At 39.6% G+C, this 13252-nt stretch overlaps 1 protein-coding gene across 1 annotated transcript in view; it reads right to left on the bottom strand.

Moving 5' to 3' along the window:
• The window catches only part of DNAH3 (dynein axonemal heavy chain 3), a 239155-nt gene that overhangs the window by 31885 nt on the left and 194018 nt on the right, over window positions 1-13252 (bottom strand). The window contains 3 exon segments of the mRNA XM_018562281.1: window positions 2725-2892; window positions 5851-6005; window positions 12676-12792. Of these exon segments, the coding sequence (XP_018417783.1) occupies window positions 2725-2892; window positions 5851-6005; window positions 12676-12792 (440 nt within the window).

Here is a 13252-nt window from a genome sequence, read left to right as displayed (position 1 = left end):
AATACAGTTAAGAACTTATTACAGGATTACAGAGATGCATTAATGTGTATTTGTTATATCTGCCTGGAGTTTAACTTTAGAATGACACTAAACTCAGGAGTTAAATCTTAAAAATGCATTCAAGTACCTTAACTATTAATAATAATGTATCATATTTGTGTATCACTGAGCTTTAGATCCTCAAATCATCTCTGAATTGGTGCTGACACTCCTTCCTTCTGGAGGGTGGCTACTTTTGTTTCCCATGGTCCCTGTGTGTGTTCTAAAGTAGCCATCACTGCAAGCTTGCTCCCATGATGGACTATGATGTCAGGTTTAGTTAGCTAATTTGTATTGAAGTTATTGTCTGTCATGGGAGTGAGCTTGGAGTGGTGGCTACTTTACAACTCGCACAGGGACCATGGGGAACAAGTGTTGCCACCCTCCAAGAGGAAGGACAGTGTCAGCATTAATTCAGAGATGATTTGAGGATCTACAGCTGAGTGATACACAAATAAAGGTACATTTTTGTTAGGCGTTAAATCTTAAAAATGCATTCAAGTACCTAAACTATTGAGTTTAGTGTCACTTTAAGATTAGCCTATAAATTCAGCTACAGTCGAATATATCCTTGGATCCACTGACTGATGGTTCTCACAGAAGGTGACCTCTGTCATGTGAGATGACCCTGTCCTTGTAGCAATTATATCCAATGCTGTAGCAGCTCCTGGGCAAATGGAACCCTGAGCCCCTGCTAAGTGGGAGTTGAAAGCAATTTCTTTGAGTTTGTGAATCTTTAGTTTCACTACCTAAAGGGCCTCATGAACATAACATTTAACAGTTTAATTTGATAGGAGGTAGAGCAAGAGAAGATGGAATACCCCAAAGCTCAATGGTTGTGCTTGGACAGATTCTCAGGCCAGAAGTCGCTGGGTGTCTCTCAGCACCCAGAAGCATCACACAGAACTTCTTCTGAAGCAGTTTAGCCCCAACAAAATTGAAGATTGTAGTGTTTCTCTGTTCTAGTGATGACTCTAGCATAGGACAACCCTAGCGCACAGTCTGCATGCAGAGAGGTACCACCCTCTAGGCCTAAAGACAGGCACGCAGCCTTCTTAAATGTCCAGCCTTTTCCCAGAGAGGAGGACTTTCCTAGGACCTTTCTAAAACAGCTGTTTTGTCAAAGTCTGGTCCAATGCACTGGTGACAAACTCACAAGGGCTTGGCTAGCTAATAATATAGGCAAGACTTCCAGCACCCTCTCTTGACACAGGACACTGGAGCTTCCCTCCTTGACTGTAAGATAAATGCAAATACAGTAATCCCAGAACACCATTTAACAAGAGAGACCTGGCAAAATGTAAATTCTTACAGACAGCAGGGGCTGGGAAACACACATCCTTAAATACCGTTTTATTATATGCTCACTTAAAATGACCAGGATTGGTACTGGCACTTTAAGAACTTGTATAAAGGCAGGGCCCCTGTCAGAAGAGGTTGTTTCATATAGATGAACATCCATTTTCATTTACCTCAGGTACCAAACTGCTCTTTATATCACAAGCAGTAGCATTAAAAGCAGATTGATGTCAGTCACATCATTTATTTAATACCCATCCCTAATGATCCTTTTTAGCAACACAGTTCAAAAGGCAGCCTACAGTAACCTCTGACAGCCAATCGGGACTCAGTTTAAAAAAAAAAAATTGCTAATCAGGACTGAACTGCAAGTAAATAGCAGCATGGGAGTAGAAAGCACGTCAATCCACAAATTTATATGGCAAAAGCTTTGCAAAAACACATGAAGCAATACATTTATTGGTGACACTGTTCAGTGAGTTAAGTGTATTATACTCACAGAAGGTCACTGTTTTCATTAAATGAAATCTCTTTAAAGGAAACCTGCAATCACAGAAGTACATAGGCTGCCATTTCTGACCTTTGCTTCTACAAATGCTAATTGCCTGTCTTGGTGATATTTTGTTTTTAATACTTTGTGACCTAGCTGAATTATAGAGATAAGGAATTATGACTTTTCTCCACATTTGATTTGCTGCATGCAGGTATTGAAGCCAGCAGGTAATTAGGATTAGCGAAAATGGCTACCTATTTCTCTTATGACAGGTGTACTTTAGAATCATATTACAAAGGAACTCCTACCAGTCAACAAATACAATCAGCACAGCACAACAGCTCTTTTGACAAAAGCTAGAAATGCAAGATTATCCATCTAGGCTTGCTGTCCACTCCAACCTGTTAAATGCTACTTGTATGTTATTGATCCTTACACTGCATTATGCCCAGATGTTTCAGCCCAAATAATTCTCACTTGTATTTTTCATGTATATCCCACTCTCCTTTATTCCTAACTGTATTTTCTTACTTATCCCCCTCTTATCCACACCTGCCTCATGTAATGAGTACAGTATGTCATTTAGAGGTACAGCCACTTCATAACTTTAACCATGTGCATCATCTAAAGCTCATATTACGAACCTGCCTCATCCAGAGAAGCAGCACAACCTCGAATTGAACAATTTTATTGACTCCAACACGTATGATATAATATATACAACTCATTAGCATGTCTATAACCTACCAATGCATTGAACATTCACCTTGGAGAACATCAACGTTTACTTGCTCTTTTGGCCTTACTTGTGTATGCAGATGAATCACTGTATCTGTAACCTTGTTATTTTTGCTTAAGAAATAAGAATTGTTAAAAAAACCTAAAATTCTTACTTGGGAAGATTTACCGCTCCCTGATGTTTGCCTCGGCAGAGTGAGAAGGACCCCTTCAAACAGCTGGTTAGTCTCCTGGTTATCTTTGGTGATATCAGCATTCTCATGCAGTCCAAACACCTCTGGGTGAGTAATAAGGGGTAAATTTCTTATGTAATCTACAAAAGACTTAAAGAAAATATAACAACCGGTTTAATTTATGAATGACTACAGTAAGTAAATAGTAATACAGCACCTTAACTTCATAATCCAACTGGTATTTTATAACAGTACAATTGCCATAATCATTACTGACATACCCCCATTGACACATTTAAAAAGTGCAGTAGTGTTCTTTATGAATTTGCTTAGCGTTCTAGTGGAGTCCCAAAGGAGGCAAAGGCCATTTGTTACAATGAATGAAAAGAAAGTGGTAGGAGTACAACCCAAATTATTTTACCTGTCAAACGCATATGTCTGGTCTCTCCTTCAATCAGCAAATGCCAGATAACCACTCTTACAATCACAACTTTGTTTATATTTCTTTAGCCCTCATAAGGTATGATAGCATGAACAAGGGGAGAACTGAGAGTTTGGAAGAAAGACTGTACAGGCACTTCATTGTCATGAAAGATTAATGGCAGCCTCCATTAATCTCTCCTGACCGTGTCCCTTTAAGAGTGCAGAAAATGGTGCCTTTTCTTGGAGTCCATTGAGGGACACGTACTGAGGTTATACTACTGCCTATTTGAGAAAGGGTCGCTAGCAACAAAAAAACTGTTAGCCAGCACATAATAAACCAGCATGCCCTAGTTTTGTAGCAAAGTGGCACTGAGAGCATGATCGTCAAAAGACTCAAAGGATTTTTTTGTTGAGTACAAAAATCCTATATTCTTTCTTGATCATTTAGGGACACAAGGAGTCTTTAACCTTCAGAACATTCAAAAGCTGCCCAACTAAGCAATGGGCAACAAAGTAAAACAGCTAAAAGACCCAAGAAAAAAACAAGTGCCTGCAGTTCAAAAAGCTGCCTGAAGGACAGTTCTCCTGAAGCTTGCATCAGATGAGGCTTGAACATCCACCTGGTTGAACTTAGAAAATGAAACGAGAAGGCCAGGTTATAGCCTTGAAAATAGAGAAAAATTGCAAGAACCACTCACAGATCTAGTAGATTGCAGATAAGAAGGGTTAGAGAAGAGAAAGGGATGCATCTAATGGGTTCAAATAGCAGTTTCTGAAACACAGAGAGAACCAGATTAAGATCCTATGGAGTCAAATGGGAAGGAACAGTGGGTGCTAAAAGGGAGATTCCTTGTACAAAGGTCTTAATCAAGGAGCAAGAGGCCAATGGTTTTGGAAACAAGCCAGAAACATTACCTTTGTTAGTGCTGAGAGCCAAATCCTAGAGTGGAAGCCCGGAGACTCAAACCACTGCTTCTGCTAGCGGAAATCTTTACCTGGAGACAAATCTGTCCAGTTTGTTGTTGAACCTGGAGGCTAGGAGGTCCACATCCAACGTTCTCCACCTGTGACACAGGTCCTAGAACACCTCTAGGTATAAGGAGTACTCTCCCAGGTTTAGGGGCTATTGGCTGAGGAAGTCTACTTGCCAATATTCTGTGCTGGTGGGAGAGCTGTACTGGTGGGGGACTGGTGGGAAGGTAATTGTTACCTAATTGTGTACTCTGTCTACTGACGTGTGCATTACACATACCTCTGCACTCTGTGCATTACATACTCCGTTCCCTCACTCTGTGCATTATGCATTACTAAACCCTGGGCTCTGTGCGCCACACGTTTCTGACCCCACACTCTGTGCGATGTGCACTTCTGAGCTCTGCAATATATACACTATACTGTATATTTCATACTGCTAACCACTGAACTCTGTTTACAGTGATGTAAATACTCTGTTTAAGTGATGTGATACTCCCGACCACTGCACTTTATGCACTAGGCTGTATAAGAGATACTGCTGACCACTGCACTTTTGGTACATACTCCTGAACCCAGAACTCTTTCTGAAGGTAGGCTGTGTGCAGAAAATCATAATGGAAGAGTATGATTTTTTTTTCACAAATGATGGTGCTGAGGTTTGTACATGTCTGTCAGATATTCACTTGTGGCACAGTAATGAAAGCATATTTTTTTATACAAATACCGTGGCTTTTAAGCTCCTCCCACTGCTAGCACAATTTTGCAACAGCCGTAATTCACTGCATGTGCTGTGAGCGTGCCACCTACTTATTCTACTCATGTCCAAAGCTGAACTCTTACCCCCCCAGGAAAATAAGTCATCTACAGCGCTGTGCACCTGGGATGTACATGGCCAACAAGGCAGGAACATGAAGTTACCCATGTCCAAGGCTGAACTCTTACCCCCCCCCGAAAAATAAGTAATCTACAGCGCTGTGCACCTGGGATGTACATGGCGAACAAGGTAGGAACATGAAGTTCTGCCTAGCATGGGATTGGACACTTTTGGCATCTAGGATTTGACATATCTGGCATGAATCTACCAGCACCTGTTAATAGTCGAAAACGAGCTGAAGAAAACCAAGGAGCTGAAGAATATCCTAAGGCATGCTGGTTTTTGGTGCGGTTATCCTATACTGGCTAATCGTTGTGTTTTTTTGTAAGTGTTCTTTTCTCCCATAGCTGGTAGTATAACCCAAAAGGTAAAGATTTCCTGTTTTCCTTAATGGACATAAAATAACTGCTTCCTACTGTCAAGAGTGAGACCTGTTACTTTTTAAATTAGGTATTGGCAGTCCCTCCTAATCGAGTGGTCTGCTCACTATTTATCTCAGTAACTTCAATAGGAAACTAGAGAAGTGGTAGTTTTAGGCCAAGCCCTAGTTTTTCAGGAAAAGTCCAGATTTCCATATAATATTAGCTTCCTATATCTATAGATCCTTTATGTGATATGTTCAATTTAAATTGCACAGGTTTACTTTGAAAACATGTTTAATTTTTGTTATAGTTGTTTCTGTTTATCCATACATGACATTGTTTGGCTTGGATTTTTGTTATTCTGTATGAAACAAAATGTCTGCTAAAGTTTTTGTATTTTCAGTGTGAAAATTCTCAAAGTTAATTTTAAAAAATTGAACGGATAAAAAACATGCCTGTGTATAATTTCAGTACCTGATATGTGCCATATGGAGGAATATAATAAAGGTCTCCTGGAGAAAGTCTGTAGTTATCTTGCTGTATCTCCTCATTGTAGAATATGGAAAGTAGGGAGATAAGGAGGCGCCTGTCCTTATCATCTGTCACTCTTCCGCCATAGTTACATTCCCCTGCAGAGAAAATTAGACTCTTACACTTTGGCATTTTATAAACTTGATCCCTCCCTCCATTGGCATGGACTTCACATGAAGTCAGTCCTTTTAACCTTTAAAGAGGTCAGTCTTGTCTAAGGGCAGATGTCTGCTTTTACCTTTTAGCCAGAAAGCCTCTGTGAGCACTAAATGGGTTACTTAGGGCCTGACATTCCTAATTACAGAGCTAAGAGGATGCATTGCCCAACATGGAGGAAGTCACACCCTTTTGTAAGAAAGTGAAAACATCTTAGGTGCTATAAAAAAGTTTTTTTTCTGGCTATTAAAGGAGACCTTAGACACAGCTTTTAGTTCATGGATGTCATATGAGGCACGCAATATGTTTATTTTTATTGGTCTCCAGCTAAGACCCTATAGAAGTCAATTGATAATAACCTTAGTTGAGCCCAAAGACTGAGCTTCTTTACATACTGAGTAGTTTATGGATTGGGCAAATTAGTAGCCCCATATTTTATGTGCCCGGGTGTTGCAGAGCAGATCTAATGTGCATGTGTATTTTTGATCAATATACATAAACACCCAGCCATTTTGGTGCCTTTTATTTAAATATCTTGATACATTTACAAGGAGAACCTCATAAGCTGCATTGAGTTAGATCACTTTGCCTAGACGATGCACAGGATTATGCTATTTGGCCTGTGCCCTGAATGAAATTTGTAGACATGTGCATGGGTGAAAATTTTCAATTCAAATGTTTTTTTTCGCTTTCTGAAACGTTCGATATTCAATATTTGGAATTCGGATCAATCCGAAGTTTTTGTTTAGTGAAATAAATGAACTTTTGCACGATATTCTAATTTTTCGAGTTTCACCTGTATATGAATGGAGTTTAGTATTTTGTTGGGGAAAATAAATTGTGTTGGGTTCCCCCCCAAAATGCCTACCACACCCTATAGGTCTGAAAGGAATTTTAGGGGGGACGCCATGCCAAAGAAAAAGCATGGGGTCCCCTCAAAATCCTTTACCAGACCCTTGATTTGAGCAGCGGCCCGGCAGAGCTGGCCAGGTCACCGTGATGGACTCGCTCCGCCCCTTTGTTTAGATTCAAAAGCAGAGCTGTCATAAGCAGTGGGTGTTCGGCAAATGCGGATGAGGTGATGCAGATTTTTTATTTCATTGGGTTGGTGAGCGGCGGGCACCATGATTGACGAGGATCTACATCGCTGGACGACATAATTGATTTAAATTGTGGGACTTTTTTCTTTATTAATAAAGGACTTGTCAAAACTGTGTGGTGTGTTTATTTACTATCCTAATGTTTATTTGATGAATGAGTAGGGGTAACAACTACCCCTTACTCATTCACAAGGGGAGGGCGCCATCTGGGTGCCCCCAGATTTGGATAAGCCCCCAAGCCTGCAGACTGCCACAACCACTGGGCCAGGGTTGTGGGGAAGAGGCCCTTGTCCTCTTCAACATGGGCACCCTGTCCCATGTTGAAGGCATGTGGCCTGGTATGGTACAGGAGGGAGGGGAGCATGATTGCCCCCCCTTTCCTGCTCTGCCAGGTGCTGCTTGGATCAAGGATCTGGTAAGGAATTTTGGGGGAGACCCCACGCTTTTTTTTTGCCATGGGGTCCCCCCTAAAATTCCTACCTGACCTAAAGGATCTGGTATGAATTTTGGGGAGGACCCTTTGCTGTTTTTCTTTTTTCGATTTTCATGTTTAACAACATGTCAGTTAATTCCGAATTACATGTGGATGCATCCAAATTTTTGTTATCAAAAATTCTGATACGTTCAAATTCATAATTTTTCAGAAATTCGAAAGCATCCAAATTTCAGAATGTGACAATTTTCTTGCGAATGCCAATTCGAATGAAAATTAATGCAACAGTCTATAAATGTGTTTTACATTGTAACATACAGACAAAGAAGGGCATCCGATTGAACTTAACTGTAGTACAACCAAAATACAACAGATAATAATTTTGTATCTGTATTTTTACAGCAGTGTAACCAAAGCGCACCACATATAAATGAATGGTAACACATATAAAAATGTGTGAATATGCATTTAACAGGTTGTTTACACCTGAATTAATGCATATATTACTATATTTAAAAAAACATAGCCAAGGGCTAGAGAGTAGTCATAGTAAGGGCTAGGGAGTACACAGCGAGAACATTAATCCTTTATAAAAGAACACAGCATTACTTATGACTCCAAGACTTTTCCAGAACAAAAAACAATAATCACATTTTCACAATGTACTCTATATTCATGAACATCTATCAGTACGCTTCTTTTTAAGAACAAATCAATATGTACCTGTCTCTTATTATATTCTAAGGTAACATGCAGGTTTCCTATATTTAGAAAAATTTACTTGCTTGTAAGTTTATGCACTACAGAATGCATTTTACCTTTAGCTCTTGGAATATAAATCACAAAGTAAAGAATGAAGGTGGAACATTTATTATTGCCAAGATGTACCCATTAATGCGTTGCATTTTTAGTACATATTCATGAAAATCAATCATTTTGAAACAGAAAACAATCTATAATATCTCGAAGACAGAATATTTGCCTTGCAAAAGCTTTTTTTAAAATATCACTAAAAAAGAAAGTTTTGCTAGCTAAGAGAACCGTATAAATGATTCCATAAATTATAGAAGTGTTCAGCTTCCAACAGCACAGAGAGTAAATTGGATTTGCATATTGTTCCATATTACAAATAGTGACCAAACTTAAAGTAGTATTAAACGCTCAAACTTTTTTTCAATAATGAATCCAGATCAAACAAAAATTAATTGCCCAGCAAAGCATTGCTTTACATTTTTGCCCAAACACTTACAATCATCATGTTTCTGAACAGCTGCTTTCAAGTCTCAACTCAGCTTCCTTGAACTCCCTGTACAGTGCAAGATCACAAAGGACAGTGGAGACTCCAGCAACTGTTCATCTACTAGCTTGGAGAAGGGAGGAGAGGGGGCAAGGAGGGAGGGGAGTAGCTTGATTTGCTGTGTCTGTGTGTTTGTGGAGACACACACAGCTTACTAGCACACACACGGGTGACTGCATAGTACTCTGCTTGAGAAAGGAGGCACTCTAGGACAGGAAGTCAGGACCAGTACTTAGGGGACCAGCTGATTCTGCAGAAAACTAAAACTTTTAAACATCAAGGAGCAGCATTCATTGTAAGTGGTTTCATCAGCATTTGTAATAGCTTAAAATCCTTTTGACTTTAATATCACTTAAAAAGGACTATATAACATTTTAGATACAGAAAGGGAAAAGCCCAATAAGCAGTGCCAAACCATACTCATGCCAAAAGCTACAACAATCATTTGCCGTAACCATCACCATTTCAGCAACAAAAGCCAATTATAGTGACATGGCTGCCTTGCAGCCTTGAGAAGGAATTCAACACTGGCAAACAAAAAAGCCATTGGCCAGCCAGGTATAACCCCTTCCACTACCATGATGCTTCAGTTTTGTCTAAAATCAGTACAAGGAGTAGATCACAGAGGGTTGGGACCTGTGTCCCCTAATGAATTCTAAGAGAAGGACTACATGGCAAGTACAAAAAACGCGTTTTCTTTCACTTTTATTAATGGACATAGGATTCAGTTATTCAAAAACAACTGTGATGTCCAAAAGCAGTTCAAATGAGGCGTGGGCAACAGTAGCAAAGCACTAACAGGCCCACATAACAAAACAGTTAAACTGCTGCCTGAAGGACCTTAAGCCCGAAACGGACATCACATATGGTCTAAACATCCCCCATCCATCAGAGAATGTGTAAACAGAAGACCAGGTAGCAGTCTTGCAAATATGGGAAACACGTGCCTGATGCCAAAATGCCTAAGAACCGTTAAGCGATCCAGTAAAGTACACTTTAACAGAAAAAGGTGGAATCTAGTATTTATGGCTATAAGCTTGATAAATGATCTAAGTTGTGGAGTAAGAAGCTGGTTACCCTTTACCTGCACTGCATGAACTACATCCAGGCAGTGAAGAGAAATTTCCTTTTTATGTACTGGAGCTGGACACTGTCCTGGTTGAAGTGAAAAGACGAAACCACCTTAAAGAAGGAGGCGCTAGCTTTCGATGTCACCTTCTCTGTGTGTGGGACCAAATAGGATTCTTTGTAGGACAGGCCTGCCAGCTAAGATACATGCCTCACAAAAGTGATGGCAACAAGGAATGAAACCTTGTGATTGAGAATGTAAGGTTAAATATCTCCAATGGGTTTGAAAGGCAGTCTTTGGGGGTGATTTACTAACCTAAACACACGCACGCACCAGGTGCGTGTGATTTTCACACAGCAAAACTTATTTATCAACCAAAAAGTCTCTAAAAGCATATTTCCACTAATGCCATATATGGAAAAATCATGCACATGATGCATATATAATGCTGCTTCACAGTTTAGACAAAAATGGTTAGCTCATGCATTTACATTCCTGCATTCATCAACGCAAGCAACACAACATAGAGCTAATTTACACAACATCACCTTGCAATTCATGCTTGGCTTTGCACAACAAACCTGCTGGGTTTGTACACACTACAAAGGTGTTTAGATTCCACCCATAGATCATGCTATAGTAAATCAACCCCTTTGACTTCAAAGACTGCCTTTCAAACCCATTGAAGATTTTTAACCTTACACTCTCAATCACAAGGTTTCATTCCTTGTTGCCATGAAAAGATCCAAATCCCACGGAGTCATATGTGGTTGTACAGGAGAGGCCACATGAAAGACATGTACAAAAGTCTTAACTAATGATTAAAAGGCTAGCAGTCTTAGAAATAAGATCATAAGGGCTAAGAATTGCCCCTTAATGGTACTCAAGGCCAAATGATGATCCAGCTCGATTGCAGAAAGCATAGGATGCTTCCCACAATGTATTTCTGAGGTGAAATGTTATTTCCTCGCATCAAGCAAAGTAAGCCTTCCATGTACGATGGCCATGGCAAGACTTCTGTTTCCTCCGTGATGATTGAGGTCACCAGAGGCTGTGCCACTGCTGGAAATCACTGTGCGTCTAACACAGTACACATAGGTGTGGAAAGCACTACAAGCAAAGGCCAATGCCCAAAGGTCACATTCCAAGCAGGTTATGAAATCTTCAGTCCAGTGGGGTACAGCCTCCAATTCTATTGCTGAGGATCTGGATAGCGGCATAAAAAGACCAGCTCAGCAGCAGGTATTAAAAGTCCTGATTGAAGAACAAATTTTCTCTAAAAAGGAGAAAATGGCTAGTTACAAAACGTAAACTTTTCTTTAAAAAAAAGTTGTCCATCCTCCTGGGACACCAGCAAAAAAACAAAGCCTAATGGGAGTGGGAGGGGTTGTACCTGGTTGGCCAGCTGCAGTATAACCCAATTGTCTCTGAATGCCTGAATCCTATGTCCCTTAAGGGAGGAGAAAGAAACTAATTTTGCAAAAGTGAAACAGAATTGGTCTTTAAAAGTAGAATTGTATTTGTCTGTCTCAAGTCCTGATTTGAACACAACTACAATGTTAACATGTTCCATGCTTACACAATTAACAGTGTTAATCCACAGAAGAATAAAATAAACAAATATATATATGTGCCGAGCTATTAAAAAAGATAAAACTGTGTTATGAAATAATGTGTAAATCAAACAGGTACATTGTACATTGTGGGAAATAGATTGAGGGAAAGGCACACGTAATCTCATCCACGTGAAAAATCTAAAGCTCAAATGGATACAAATCCTTAATAACTATAGTAAAGTGCAGCAGAATTCAAAAGTGCAAACAAAAGATACATATGTGTATGAAGCTATCTCAACAATCATAGGACACAAAATAAAGTGCAAAAAAGTTCAAAGGTATAGTGAACACATATCTAATATTATCCACATGTTAAAATCCTTTTCCACACTATCAAGCAGCCACCAATCTAAAAGTGGAAATCCTTTTCCACACTAAGAAAGCCACCGATAAGAAGTCTCTTCAAATCCTTCACCATGCAGACCCAGTATACAGTCCTTGAACCCATCACACTCAAAACCGCTGTTCCATATAAAAGACGGGTGGTGCGGCAGTAAACGGATGGCAACCGTCTATAATCATAGGATAACATAGACACCGGCACTCCAAGTAATGAATCACTAGCGTCTGTTTATTGACGGATGAAACATAGCACAATGCATCAAAAAATGCTTTTTGATGCATTGTGCTATGTTTCATGCGTCTATAAACAGACGCCATTGATTCATTACTTGGAGTACCGTTGTCTATGTTATCCTATGCAGACCCAGTAATACTCCAGATAAGCAATTCTTTATTAACAAAAAGGTACTCACATAAAACCCTCAAAAACGGGCATGTGTGTACATCACTTATAGCAAGAGCAGGGGCCTCCTCCTTAGTGTAAAACCCACAATATAAGGAGCAGGGGCCTCCCCCTTACCGTAAAACCCACAATATAAGGGATAAAACTAGAGAGTTAAGCCCTAAATATTCAGCAATAAACACATTGTTAAAGTGAATGTTACAGGTAAATCCAAATGATCCTAACAATAAGGGGGAAAGGAGAATGGGATCAGTAGGGCAGACATCCATATAGGTTCATATATTTCATATGTACGTAATACACACAGGGTTGCTAAATTAACATGGAACTTTGGACTGCTGCTGTGGATTACCTGTCAGGTAAGTAAGAGCTTCAAATGGAACTACTTCATACTCATTGAGGAACATCTGAATCTGTCTCATGCTGATTCTCAGGTCAGACTCATTGAACTCATACAAGATATTCCAGCCTGTTAGAATGTAAAAGAAAAAATTACAATTGTAAAAATAATTACACCAAAAAGCAAGCCTTCAAACAGATGCACATGAAGAAGACCACATTTTAGATATCCTATTTAAAGCTTTGTGTAAATACAAATGTACTGTGTTTTGAATAGGAAGTACAAAAATCATGTGTTATGAGCAGCTGAATAAGGATTGGCCTTTTCCACCTGCTTACAATACATTATAATTCACAGCCCTTTCCAGCTATGAGTTTTACCTTTCCTTAGAGTGAAATGATGTCTGATTTTGATGAAAAGCTATCCTTTCGCCAGTGTTAATTCTGTCACAAACTGTCTGACACTCATTTGGTTTCTCTCTGTATTTATGTGGGTTAACGCCTCAGGTTTCTCTGGTTTCATCCCGCAACCCAAAAACATTCTATTTGATTAATTGGGAAGGGCTGCCAGGGTTCTGATGCAGGTTGCT

The sequence above is a fragment of the Nanorana parkeri genome, unplaced genomic scaffold (assembly GCF_000935625.1).
Source record: "Nanorana parkeri isolate BGI_ZX_2015 unplaced genomic scaffold, ASM93562v1 scaffold570, whole genome shotgun sequence".
Lineage (NCBI taxonomy): Eukaryota > Metazoa > Chordata > Amphibia > Anura > Dicroglossidae > Nanorana > Nanorana parkeri.
Note: the sequence above shows the minus strand (reverse complement) of the source record. Positions and strands in the feature narration are given on the sequence as shown.